Source organism: Antechinus flavipes, chromosome 4 (assembly GCF_016432865.1).
Source record: "Antechinus flavipes isolate AdamAnt ecotype Samford, QLD, Australia chromosome 4, AdamAnt_v2, whole genome shotgun sequence".
Taxonomy (NCBI): domain Eukaryota; kingdom Metazoa; phylum Chordata; class Mammalia; order Dasyuromorphia; family Dasyuridae; genus Antechinus; species Antechinus flavipes.
In genome coordinates this window covers 114,144,616-114,159,403 of record NC_067401.1, presented here as the reverse complement: position 1 = coordinate 114,159,403, position 14,788 = coordinate 114,144,616, and the positions used below count along the sequence as shown (strand labels likewise).

The window sequence follows — 14,788 nt, the reverse complement described above, 5'->3', positions numbered from 1 at the left end:
CAAGAAATTTAAGAAAAAATGAGTACCTGTAATCCTTTACTCAGAACATGTACTCTTATTGACAAATTTAGCCATTTTCCTTGCGATATCTTCAGTTATCCCTCTTCTTTTCAGTTTCTGTAAGCAGACCCCAGCCTCACTATGGTTCTCTTATTTCTATCACAGAAATCTGGTGCTAGCATCACTTTGATGAATAATCTGAGGGACAAGGAATACTCACTAGCAGTCCTAAGTCAATCAAGTTGGTCACAAATGAGAAGCAGCATCACCAAGGCCAGTTTATACTTAAAACTTTCTCTAACACAAGAGTAAGAAAGAGCAATGAAGAGCTACTGTATTTGATTAAATTCAGATAAATATGATAAACTGTCTTTTCAGAAAAGAATGGCTAAGGAGGTTATTAACAGCCAAGTAAAGGAGATTGTCAAAGTGTCTCTCTCTAAACATGAAATTCCAGTTTTAGATTAATTTCAAGATTTGGGTTACTCTTGTTTTTATTAATAGTAACAACAAAAATCAGCTCTGCACAAAGTAAGCTGAATGAGAAACTATCCATTAAGAATTAACATATTTATTCTAAAAACAACAACTATTCAAACTAGCTGTCTTTGGCTGGTTTGTTAGAATCCTTTCTTTAAAAAAAAAAAATGCTTTATTATTGATGCAGGTAGAGTATAAATACTTGTATATGCTATTTTATAAAATATTAATCAGCCTACCTGAAAAAACAAAAGCAACTTCATGCTTCAGTGTTATTCTGGTCTGTTGGCTAAATACATATTTATACATTTAAAGTCAATATTGGTACAACAGGCAATAACAGTGCCAACCAACTAAATACATATTTAGGGTTGTAGCACATATATTAAAAACACACACTAAAAACTGAGAACTTTTTATCTAGAGCCCTTCATCCTGAAGGAGAATAAGCACTTACTAATTCAGTCACATGAATGAATATGTGAGTTGACAGGCATATGAGGCGCCTTGATGTTCACTGCTCTCCTACTTCTCCGTCAGTCCTAGGCAAGAACACGTGGGTGACAACAGCTGCACAGAGTAACGGAATACGTAACCTGATAACTCGTAGTACAATGCACTGAGAAAAGGGCTCTCAATGCTGGGAACCAGCCATTGGTATCCTTCAGTTTAGCCCTGATTTAGTCATGCCTTATTTAGTGTGATTAAATTATCCTTTACCAAGCTCAACTTTTTTCAAGAAATAATTCTGAATCTAAATACTTTTCTGTCCAATGCTGCAAATCAACTTGGAAGAACAGCCCTTGTATTTGACTTTTTTTTTTGACGATCATAACATTCTTTAGAAATATTCAAAGTATTTCTTCTAAAAATGGTATTGAGGACTGGGTCATTATTATAGAATACTCTAGTTGTCTTTCTAAAATTAGGGCACAGTGAGATATCTCAGGTAAGCTATTGTAGGGATAGATGGATCCATCAACATCATGTAAATAAATAAGATTTTGTAGCAAAAAGCATGCAGCTTCTATTAAAATATACATGGAAGTGTCGATGGATCAACATAGGACATAACTTGAATGTTAAAATGAAAAATTCCAGGCAATTCCATGGAAAGTTTACTCCTTTCACAAATGACATCCTATGAATGTTACACTTTCTTTTAACACTAGACCTACATTTCTATCCAAGTAAAATCTGGTTAAAAGGATTATCAAAGTCAATCAAAAAAGGCAAAAAACAAAAAAAGGCTCCCAGGAGGATGCTTATTAAAGGACCATACCTTAATGATGATGGAGAGAAAGAGAAGTTAGAGATTGTGACAGTTTTTAAGACTTTATTATAGCCTTAGCTGACTACTCAATCCTATCCTAAGCTCCAGGGCTTCTACTAAATTTGCCAAAACCTAGAAATAGCTCTGGTAACAATAATGAGCACTGCATTAAGTATATTTAATAACTGCAAGTACTGATTCCAAAGGGAACTCTGAGTCTATTAAAGTCTTTATATATAAATAGCATTTTAGAATATTTGTTTTCTACTTCTCTTAAATAATGAAACACTGAAAAATATGAGATTTTTACAAGTTTAGGTTTATCTAACTAAAATAATTACCTAAGAATACAAAGAAATAAAGGTCAAGAATGACTTGAGGCATGATCAAGGAAACAACCTTCTCTTTTCATCTAAAACAGGTTTTTGGAAAGGAAACATTCTGCTGGTCATAATGCAATCCCCCGAACAAACATGCTCAAGAGTGGTAGGAGGAAAAAGGGAGGAGATAGGAAGCAGGAGAGAACAGTCTTATTTAACTGTTTTTATGTGGATAAAATGATTTGTGCCACAGTATTTCCATAAGAAGTGGGACCATTATTTTTCTGTAGAAACACATTTGGCTTGAAAAGTATCACTGGACAGGACGTGAAAATCAAACTGAATGAATTATTCACAACCTCCGATCAGAGGTGATCATTATTTCTGATGCTCCAAACAGTGATTAGGATTCTGCACCGAGATGTCATTTTCTCACTGAGTAACACCAGTGGTACAGAATGGCATTATCTATCTATCCTTTATATGTATTTTTCCCCCAGGAGGATCTCAACTTAATGTTGCTGTAACAGATACTAAAAACATGATAATTTTAACATTCATTTTGATAGTGCCCATAAATGTCATTAGTATGAAACACAATGTCAACACTAATCATGACCCAAAATTAACACTGAAATTGACATCAACATTAATTGGTTTTTTGATGTGAACAATAATGTAAAACTGCTTGCCCCCCAAAGCAGCTATTATCAATGCCAAATAATCTACTCAACTTAAAGTGAAAAATGGAAATTAAGGGGAAAAAAACCAGGAGAAATCTGGGGAGGAAACCAACATTCTGCTCCTTTAGGGTGGCATAAGATGCAAAAAAGATTTCCACAATTATGGCAATGCTATGGAAAGCAGAAAGGGAATACTTTTGCTATTTATTGTTCCCCACGTTCTATCTCTCTTGCTCAATGGACAGCTAAAAGAATGTGGCATCTGAATTACAGCTCAGCCTGGGCCTCTCAGAAAGTGAGGTCTACATGACTATTTGCCTGATCGAGAGTTTGAAAATGTGATTGTGGTCTTTCTGGAGTTATCAATGGCTATGTAGTTTCTAACCTTGCTAATAACACTTTTATGGAATGTTAAAATCAGATTTTAGTTAGACACCAGCAAGAAAATAATTACTACACAATTTTAATTCTGTTTCTGTTGTGACATTAGCAACACATTACAATGTACAATATAATCCAACAAACATATTCCTTAGATCTACCCTAATCTCTTCCTAAAGGTGTCTTTTTAAACCATAAAGCAGTGTGACGTTTGACTTAATTTGTGATCCTTAGAGAAACCATGTAAAAAAACTATCAATGTCTTCCCACATTGTATTATCTGCTGGATTCATGTTCCATTGCTTAGTGTTGTGTGATCACATAAAAGAGCTCAAAACAATTTTCTTAACAGCTGAAAAACTCTTTTTTCATGCTTGGATAACTCAAAAATGGCTGAACAGACTTACCTAAACCCAGCTAAAAGGCAATAAAAAGAAGAGGGGGAAAAATTCACTCCAGAGCATGGAAACTCACCCTGGGAGAAATTTTTTTCAAAAAGTACATTATAAAAAAGTCAGAAATGATGGTTAGGAAAAAAAACTATCTCTGACCACAATATTTCTGCATATACATGAAGATACGTTGAGTACCTACATTAAAGTAATATACCTATGCATTGTCATTTCATTAAAGGCTCAAAAAAGAATGAGGTGTCATCTAGAGATATAGGGCACCTATCTAATTGGCTGCTTCAGGAATAAAGCAAGCTGGGCTACCCAAGGCTCCTTGTGGCACATCATACTAACCATATAAATGAAAGCTGATAACTGAAGCCATGTGCTCTACAAACCTCATGCTCGGGTGTCATCTGTGCCTATCCTCAGAATAGTATGTACCTGTAGCTGTAAAATTCCCCGATAAGGGATGCTCCTTAAATTTCAAAACTTAAGAATTTCAGAAAAGTATATGCTTCAGATCAAAGAATATTTCAAGGACTTAATTTTTAAAAGATGCACAAATCTAGCCCTTGCTTACTGTACTGAGTGACACATCAATACAAAAGGTCAATCAAATCCTTCTGCTTTGCTCTGTCTATCAATAAAATAGGTCAGACCATTACCTGCCCTCATGAGGGAATAACTAACCTCAGGAGTTGCCTTTTATAGTTTTGCAAGAAACAGTAGCAAATCTGTCTAGGGGAATAATTTTAGAAATCCAAGAGAAATAATTCCATAATTGGGAGTATCTCTTTTCCAAAGTGGCATCAAATTAGATCTAAGGAAGACCCAAATTATTTTGATATTTCAGCAAAAGTTTAAGGAAGATATTGTTATCCAAACCTGTACATTCAAAATGAAGATAAAAGTAGGAAAATTAAATAGGAAAAACAGGCTAATTCTATCTAAATAAAACTGTCTCAACTAACAAAATATTTAGCACTACAGGAGGCAATATATTGTAATGAAAACAGAAATGTTTTTGTGGTCAAAAGGCCTGGGTTGTACTGGGTCTGACACTGTATGACTTTGGGCAAGTAATTTAGCCTTTTCAAGCTTCAATGCCCACATGTACATTGGGAATCATTAACATTTACACTACCCACTATTCATGGGACTGCTGGAAGGACCAATGAATAATTTAAGTAATGGGCTAAATATATGTAATAGTTATAGATAAGTATTATGGCATATAAGAGTCATGAAATTACTTGGACCCAAATCCAAATTCTGACACATGTATGACTCTGGTCAAGTTACTTAACTTCTGAATACCCAGGCAATTTTCTGGGTTCTCAACTGTAGATGATACAGGACATTACTAGTAGAAGGAATTTTCCTCTTTGTAACAGTAGCACAGCAGATGACAAAACAAGAACCAGAAAAAAAAATCTAAGAGACCGAGTTCAGGCCCCTTGTTTTTAAATGTTTCATGAATTATTTTGTTTTTATATTAGACCCCTTTATCAATAACCTATTTCCTTTCAAAAAATACCTTCCCTATCACTGAACAAACAAAAATAAAAGCATCTAAGCAAACCAACCAAGACAGAGCACATTAAAGCAAATGCAAACTCAAACCAGCAGCCACCACATCCTCTTTACCAAGTGGAGAACACAATATGATTTTCAGCTAGACTTTTGTAAGCAAGACTCACAACTTCATTTAATCTGAATTCTAAGGTCTCCACTTCTGTATCCTTATTCTGCAATTAAGAATGCCAGCCAGAGAAGCCTGGTAAGTACTGTGCCTATTGCAAATTCTAACACAAGTCTTCTAGTTCCAGATTTAATTCAAAGTAGTACGGTCTCCAACTTTTTCTATAAAACATATTATCAATTCATTTTGTGGTAGCCATAAGAAAGTTCCAATTTTTTCTTTGAGGTTCTTAATAATACATCAAGCAAATAATAATGAAGGATGCTTATATATAACAAGTTGGATGTGAAGCCTTTCTGCTAAAAATCTCAAAGCATTTATTAGTAGACTATCTTCAGAGACAGATCATGATAAATATTATTTTCCTGACTTTATGGAAAAAAAACACCAACAACTGGTTTTTGGAACAGGTACAAATTTAGGGTCTCAGTTCAATGATTCCTTCTCAGGATTAGGCTGATTCTCATACCTACTACCCTTATATCAGCCCAGGATCAATTTTGATGTACTAAAACAATACAAATAAACCCAATTTTCTTCTAGCACTGTTAAAAAGCTACAGACCACAGTGACTCAGGTCGCCACAACCATTGCTACCAAAAGGTAAATATTCCAAAAGAATGAAACAAAAATAAATAAAAATTAGCTTAATTCATAACAATTATTGTTTGATAAAATATAATGAACAGAACTTAACTTTAAGCTGGAAAAATGCTTGTTCTTGAAAAGCAGTATGCCATTCATCCTTTCCTACCTTGAGTCCCACCCTCCTTTTCTCTCTCTAACCTACACATGTATAGTTATATTGAAGTTAAAGTAGGTTTAACTGCCTAAACAAAGAAATTCATTTGGGACTATCAAATATGCTGATGGACTGAAATGAGGGGATAGGCTGATCCAACAGCTGCAATGCTTCTTTGAAATGAAAGAAAACAGCTTCGATTTTAGGAACCCTAATAAAGTATGAAAATGTATCCAGTAATTAATTTCTCCCAATCCACTTGGCTTACATAGCTTTTTCTCTTCTTCCCACCTCCGAAAAATGTCACACTCAAGTTGAAAATTTCAGATGTTCACACCAACACAAACTAGAAAGACACTCAGTAGTGGTAAAGAAAATGATCCCTAATAAATACTGTTCAATTATTAAATTAAGGACATTTGGTGAGAATGGACAGTCCCAGAACTAGATCCTCATATGTTCTCTTTCTAATTCTGTCTTTCACCAAGAGATTAGAAAGCTATACAAAAAATCACTAAAGTTAAATGATTATTAAACTTTCATTTATTTATTTAGTTATTATTTAATTTTTTCTAAGACAAAGTTGAATGTTAAGTTTCACAAATCTTCAGGCATAAAGTTTAAAATGGAGCCAGATATTGTGGGGCCCACAAGGCTTCTCTCTCAGAGAAGCAAAGAACACCCTGTGGAGCTCTAACCCATGGGGCAATTAGACTAACACATTTGAATATAAAACTGCTGCAAAGGAAAAACCCTGACATCTAGTGTCCATGTGAAAAACAGCAAACCAGAGCAACCACATAAATTCAGTGTGGTAGCTTAGCAGGATAGAGGATCAGTCAAATTACATTCCATTGTAAAATTCATTCCCTTTCTATAAAAGTCTGGAAGGGAAAAATGTAATTTTGTGATAAATCAATAATTTCTTTTCTTGCCAAATTAAAAAAAAGTTTTAACAAAAGTATCTCTCTGATGTATACACTCCTTCCTAATGTATTATCACTAATTCTAAAACCTACAACTATTTCTCATCACAACAGAAACAAGAAAAATATTGCCCAATCCAAATAAGTAAGAAGTAAACATACATTTAGAGATAGAGTTATCTGGTTATTCTCCCAATTCGGTCACTAAGTTCTGCAATCTTGGTCAAGTCATTTCCCCTGTTGAGGGCCTCAGTTTCTTCACGAGTAAAATGTAAGGACCTTATAGTTTTAAATTCTATGATTCTATGACAGAAAATCATGTTCCTTTCTCTCACAATCCATTTTATAGCTGTCTTTGCCCACTTATAAAGTGGGAGAGGGTACTAACCTATTTCACAAGGCTATTAGGAGGTACAAGGATGATGGAAAGCTGAGAATGTATCTCAGAATGAATAAGACTAAATTCTAAAAGAGGTCTGTCTGTATACTTTCTCACTAGCCTCTTACAATGCAAGAGTAAGCTGCTCTCGGTCAGGTCCCATGCGCAGCCCTATGCCCGCTTTTAGTCTGAGCCATTTAATAATAGGATTTCACACGATAAGCAGCTGCACAGAATTGTGAGCTGTTACTCAAATTTTTCCCACCTACAATTACAGTTTCCACTGAACAATCAAAACAAGTTAGCAAACTGGCAGCAAAATGAACATGACTTCTTCAAAATTAGGAAAACCTGCTGTTCTGTAGCTTTTCTGCTGATTGTGGACTAAATAGTACAAATTCATCTACCTGGCTGTTTATATACAATGCTCGTCAGCTTCTAATCATATCCCTTCCATTTTCGTCATTACACAAAACTACTTCAAATGAAAAACAAAAAGAAAAAGAAAGCCCTCATCTGTGGAATTACCTGCAAGTAATATGGGTTCATGGATTTGGTAGCCAACTCCCCTACCACTGTGACTTTAAATTAATACTAGACATAATGACATTCAAATATACCTTTCACGATGTAGTAACACTGTTCAGTCATTGGGAAGACCTGCTACTATGTTAGAAAGGAAAATACCCTCACTACCCCTAATTCCGACATACATGTTTAAAATGCAGGACACATTTCTCTTAGAAGTCAATATTCTTCCCTTCTTCAAATAGAAAACAAGTTACCAAAAATAAAATTACAATACATTGTGCCAAGTCTTTCCCCATTATCATTTTCTCCATTTAGTGTTATAGAAAAGAAAATGGAAAGACAGAGATTTCTTTCTGAATGGCTCTAATTGTTAGGAAATTCCTTTCTAGATTGAGCTAAAGTCTAAATTGATGTTGCTTCTATGAAGTACTAGTCCTCCACTCCAGAGTTAAAAGTGTTATTCTTTCTACAAGTGACAATCCTTCAAATATCTGAAAAGCTGATCATGTTCCCTCAAGTTTTCTTTTCTCCAGGCTCTAAAGAGTATCTTTCAAGTCCTTGCTTCTACAGCTACACCCAAAGAAAGAACACTGGGAAATGAATATAAACTGCTTGCATTTTTGTTTTTCTTCCTGGGTTATTTATGCCTTTTGAATCCAATTCTCCCCGTGCAACAAGAAAACTGTTCGGTTCTGCACACATATATTGTATAGGATATACTGTAACCTATTCAAAATGTAAAGGACTGCTTGCCATCTAGGGGATGGGGTGGAGGGAGGGAGGGGAAAAATTGGAACAGAAGTGAGTGCAAGGGATAATGTTAAAAAATTACCCTGGATGGGTTCTGTCAATAAAAAGTTATTTAAAAAAAAAAAAAGTCCTAGCTTCTAGTCATCTCCCCTTTGGATCTACATTGTACACATGCAATCCAGAGTCTTTATGCCCCCTCTCTAAGGTGGCACCCAGACTAGAAATGGTGTTCCCAATGCAGTCTGGACATTATGATTATATTGGTGCAAGCCAAGATTGCAACCATTCAGGGCTCTATTCACAAATGGCTGGTGGAAAGAAGAGTACCCCAAAGAACAATTGTAAGAGTGGCCAATTCTACTTTTATCCCAGGTCTCTTTAGGTTAATAGCCCAAATCCAAAACTCAAATTTCATTCGTTCAAGGGCACAGGGACACCACCCATGATGGCAAGCTAACAAGAAGCTATCATGTCTGAAGGATATCCAATTATGATTATTTAATGCACATGGAGCATCACTGCATCTATATTGAGCCTTGTCTTTCAGAAAAAATATGATTTGGACCCATTTTTATTATTTTTTTAAAAAATAAACCTAATCTCAATCCTGTTCAGATGCCCATTCTCTTTAGGAAAGATTCAGGAAAAACTTATCTGTGCTCAATCTCATCTTCATGAGCCCATTTCAACTCTGCATCATTCTTCAGGTAATACATGGAATGCTAGCTAGATTCCTAACAAATTTGTCTCCCTATTCAAAGGAAAATTAAATGGAAATAGCCAAAAGTCAGTCTGTTCTGATAAAACTGGGCTGAGCATAAAGAAATATTTCCTCGTGACATCTCGTCATTTTCCAAGTACCAGCTGTCCCTTAGATCTCTGACTACTGAAACCCAATCCTTGGATTGGGCAGTCTCTCAGCAGACATGACCCATTATTGTATGTGCAAGGGACTGCCTAACAGAGTTGACTACTAATCCCCCAAATCTCATTCTTACTTTATAATCTGAGGCTTCGGCAAGGAATCATCACTAACTACATGGAAAGAAGGCATCAGTCTACTCTGCCCTAGCTATGACACACAGAGAAAGAAGAAGCTAAGACAAGGCCTCTAAGATGACCAGTCTTTTAAAAAAAAGAAAAGAAAATGTAACAGGCAATTAAGAAAAAGATGTGTATCAAAAAAAGTGTAGTTTATTAAAAAGTAGACTGTTTATACACTTCATTAAAATAATTTTTAAAATAGACACTAGAAGATACTCTACCCAGATTTCAGCATAGCCCCAAAGAGAAGGACTCATGTGGAGGCCCTCAATCAAGTTGTAAACTAAAAGATATGATATAATGTACAGCTGTTCTTTAGAGCATCCCATTTCTTCACAAGATACTTTGGGTCTTAAAAGGGTTAAAAAAAACCTTTAATTTTTTTATTCTTTTTTGTGGTCTTTGGGTACAGAGTCCCGTATAATAAGACTATTTGTATTCATACTGGCAGAGTAAACACTACATGTTCATGCCCAGGCAGCTCTGTGCTTGTAATTTCAGCAAGAACAGAGCTCTGTCCCTCTGGGACTTCACTATTCCCCCAGTTTCCATTCGCTCAAACACAAAATGAGAGCAAGAAAAAGCAGGAGAAAAAGATCATGGCAAGAGGTTTCTCACAGCACTGCAGCTGGTTTTCACTTGGCAAAAAATCTCATTTTGTGTTTTAATTACATTAGTTAAAACATTTTTTCCTCTCAGCCCTAAGTTAACAAGGATGGTTCCATTTCGGGAGAATCCTCTGTTCTCTGAATCAAAATGAAGTCCAGCACCACCACCACCATCCCCCAAACAGAGACAGACAGACAGACACACACACACACACACCACCACCACCACCACCACCACCACCAACAAAAAAAAAAAAAAAAAAAAAAAAAAAAAAAAAAAAAAAAAGATGGCCTGAAAGAGGCCATCTCTCCCCTTAGGATATTCTTTTCATACACTTAACTGTCTTCGTTCTTCTCAATATTCATATAAAGTTTAAAAGCAAAACAAAAATCAAGCAAAGTCTCAATGTAGGGGTGTGATGTAATTATAAAATAGTGAACAATAGAAAACAATGGATTATAAGGAAAAAAAGATAAAAAATCTAGTAGGTGTATCTTTCCTCAGCTAATACTTAGGGGAAAGAGTTAGGTTATAAAAGTGCCTTTTCAGGTATCTAGAAGACAATTCACTGACCCGTGATCACTGAGGCAACAAATAAATGGTGTAAAGAGTGAAAATCGTAAAAAACAGTGACAATTCTAGAAAGCCTCAGGAGGGAAGACAGCACCACTGCTAATGCTTCCCACTTCTAAATGGGCCTATCAACTTGACTTCTTTGCAAATACAAATATGGGGGCATGTAAAAACGATTTTAAGTGGGAGAAAGAGATTGACTAGTGAGTGGGAGGAAGGTAGGTGAAGAAGGAAAGAAAGAAATAAAATGATGAAGAACTTGCCTCGTTTCCTCCTGGAAGCCTGTTCATATGTACCAGCTGACCTTGATCATCCAACACCAACTCAGTGTAAGTTAGCATATCAGAAGGCAGTGGTGGGGCTGGTAGGAATGCTTGGGCTGACATAGATTCCCAGAGTTTGATAAGAGACTAAAAAGGAAAAAGTTAAAAAAAGAAAAAGTTTGCCGTTAAGAAAAAATTTTGTACACTTTTATATAGTCAAGGTTAATTTTGCCTCATATTATTCTTTCATCTCTTTACCACAGTTATCTAAATAGACAAAACATCCCAGATTCTAATAAAAGTAGAAAAAAATAAATTAAAACTATACATCCATTAGAAATGAAAAGCCTTTCCAAAAGTTCCTACACACACCAAGATAAAAACAAAACAATCCCTGACACAGAGGAGTTGTATACATTCTACCAAGACTGATGGAAAAGCAAAAATGAAGTAAATTTGGGGAATTTGGGGGGAAGGCCTCAGCAGCTGGGGGTAAAGAAAGCCTAGGATCTGAAGGTAGCCAGGTACTCAAGGGGGCAGAGGTGAGAAAAGAGTATTTCAGGATTGGGGGGATAAACAAAACAACAAACCTGGTTACATTCCAGGAAAATTCAAGAGAAGAGCGGATAGAGTCCACTAAGCTTCAGAAGGGGAAAGACCCTTAAAGAAATGGGATGGTTCACCACTAAACAAGATGAACAATGAACAGAATTGTACTACCTTGTGATATCTTACTAAATAATAAGAATTCAGGAAACATGGAAGAAAATGACATTCAGGAACTCCTCCTTCAGAACAACCTCTTCCAAGTGCTATATCCTTGACTTTGCTATCTCTACTTCAGGGATAACATGTGAACATGGGCTTGAAGAGAGATAAACCAATCTGAAAATGGTAATTCTGGCCATGCCCAAAATGAAGAAATATTTAAGCCTAATCAGAATCATTTCTACTGCTGGCTCTGGATTCTGAGGGAATTAGTTTTTTCTACCTAGTTCATGAAAGCCATATTCAAAATATGAATGTCTCAAATACTAACCCAATCATCACCATCATCACTAGTATGGACTCTAAAACAGACATAGATAGGAAAACACCTTAAAATTTCTTAACAACAATGGTACTGGAGAACGAGGCAAATGCTCCTTATCAGTTAACGAGATTATATCAGAGTTTGAACTTTTATAAACTGTTTTTTATAACTGCTATGTTTCAACAGATATAATTTGATTTGCAGTATATCCAAATCTTATGTAAAAAATCTTGTATTGTAAAGGGATTCTATTATATTTGTAAATAATACTAGGATTACCAATAGGTTATTTACCAAGGTCATATATTTTATTAAAATTCCAATTTGCTAATGTTGGATAGTATTAACTTCAGAGGCTTGGAAAAATCCTCTATTCATATTTTTTAAGGCCAATACAGTATGCTTTCTCTCTTATTTTTTCAACTGTAATACACCTTTTTCTCTCTTCTATTAATGGGGGGGGGGGGGGGGGAGGAGTCTGCTACATGGAGATCCACTATGCAAATCAAAAGAATTTATTTTCATAATAAAGTATGAGATTCAAAATGTCATGTTTTCTTATAAGCTAGTTTTTATTCTGCTATAATAAATCTCTCATAAAAAGAACTTGTATTTTAAACTATGTATCATGCTATCTATGGTCATTCATGTATTTTCTGTTTCAATATTATTTCAATTTTATTACTCAATCCCATCAACTGAATGGCTCAAATTATCTCTGAAAATAAGACATTGGGAATTAAAGTTTCATACATCTTTGCTAATATCAGAATCTGAATACAGTCTTAACAAAGCAATCAATATCCAAATATAAATACAAGCCACTGTAAACCACCAACATGTTGTGGTGACCTTAATTCATTTTTTCTGCTCTGTAGAGAATCTGCATTTTCAGGGTTCCTTATATTAAATTATGATGAAATCTCTTCCCATCTCATGAATGACCAAATAGCACACTACAAATCAAATGCGAGTGGAATCATGACCTCTCTCCTACATTTTAGAAACACTTTTTAATCCAAGCAAAGATGGAACAGGCAGAAAATCAGGAAACCCTTGCTTCCTGAAATAGCTATTCCCAGCATTTCCCAGGCCTACTTACCTGCCGGAACATCTCAGGAATATCATAAATATATGTTGTCCCTAAGGTTTGTGCCTGGAATCTCTTGGATTGTAGCAAGTCTTTGGTCACATAGGGAGTATTGATCAGCATCCCATGTAATGGACCCTGTTTGTCTCCATATGCCTGGAACATGATCTGCAGGAAAAAGTAAATGACACGGAGAGCTGAGACACAGGGAAAAGTCACTTCAGTTCAGTTAAATGCATCAAGAAGTTATACCTATTAAGAGATAATTATTATTGTACTACTACTGCTACTATTATTATTACAACATAAGAGGGATTAAACAAACCAAAACACACAGATTTTACATTGTACCAAATGGAATAAAACACATGCAAAGAAAAATACTAAGCAATATCAAAAGATGGGAAAGAGCACCATTGTTCAAAAAGAATGATGGCTGGAGAAAGAAGGAAGAGAGGAGGAAACAAGAGTAAAGGAAAGAGCTGAGGCAGTTTTTCTTTAGGAGTCTAGCAATGAAGGAAGGAAAAGGAGCAAAGATTTAGGTCAATAAATTGAGGGAATAAAAGGGTCAAATGAAGTGTTTAAGGTAAAGGAAAAAACAAAGGTAAATTTGAGCATGGCTACAGGCAACAAAGGGAGGAGTCAGTGTAGTTAGTACCCAAAGAAACTAAATTAGGGAGAGTGAGGAGATGACTGAAGGGGCAATATTCTAGAGGGAACCAGGGAGGAGTCAGTTCTGGCAAGAAAGGTCATTTCTTTGTCAGAGTGGAGCAAAAAAGGGGAAAACAGGATTATGTTGTGGGAATGTCAGGTGTTGAGTTAGGAAGAGAGAGATCAAAATGAATAACCTCCATAACTCTCAGTAAAATGAGGCAAGATTCTCTGCTGAGATAGAAGTAAAGGGATGGATAGATGGCTCGAGAAAGAAAGAAAAAAATCACATGGGATTTTTTTTTTATAACTAGACAAAAAATTCATTGGAAGGGGAAAAAAAGTCAAAAAATCTTGAAGGAAATAATGAAAAAAATTCAGAAACAAAAGAAAGACCTGAAAATATTCCACAAAGTAGTAATCAACACAAATAAGGAATAAAATCAGAATTTGATAATAATGACAAGGAAGAGGAGGATGACTTACTTTGTGCAACACTTTAAGGTTTACAAAGTGCTTTACAAACAATATTTGGTTTGAATACCAAACAACAATCCAGTGAGATAGGTGCTATGATTATCCTCATTTTACAGAAGAGATACAGAAGTTAACACACTTGCCCAGAGTCAGATTGTCTCTGACATTGAATTCCACTTCAGTTAATTCTGACCTCAAGTCTAGCATAATAACCCACTCACCACAAAAAGATTATAAGCACAAGACCCGAAAGTAACTGAATACTGGAGCATATTATTTGAAAAGCCCAAGGACAAGGACAAAGCCTAGGATAAATATAAGCTATTGACAAAAAAATATGAAAAACTGGAAAAGTCTGCCAGAAATTAAATTTACACCAACATCCAAAACCATACACTACAATAAACTCCAAATGGATATATGATCTAGATATAAAAGATCATAAGGGAGAATATTTCTTGACCAAATAAGGGATGATCACAAGAA

At 35.3% G+C, this 14,788-nt stretch overlaps 1 protein-coding gene across 1 annotated transcript in view; it reads right to left on the bottom strand.

Moving 5' to 3' along the window:
- The window catches only part of ACACA (acetyl-CoA carboxylase alpha), a 217,361-nt gene that overhangs the window by 83,593 nt on the left and 118,980 nt on the right, over positions 1-14,788 (bottom strand). The window contains exons 38-39 of the mRNA XM_051994076.1: positions 13,187-13,342; positions 11,052-11,198 (exon numbers count right to left, since the gene is read on the bottom strand). Coding sequence (XP_051850036.1) covers positions 11,052-11,198; positions 13,187-13,342 — 303 coding nt within the window. The remainder of the gene's footprint in view (positions 1-11,051; positions 11,199-13,186; positions 13,343-14,788) is intronic.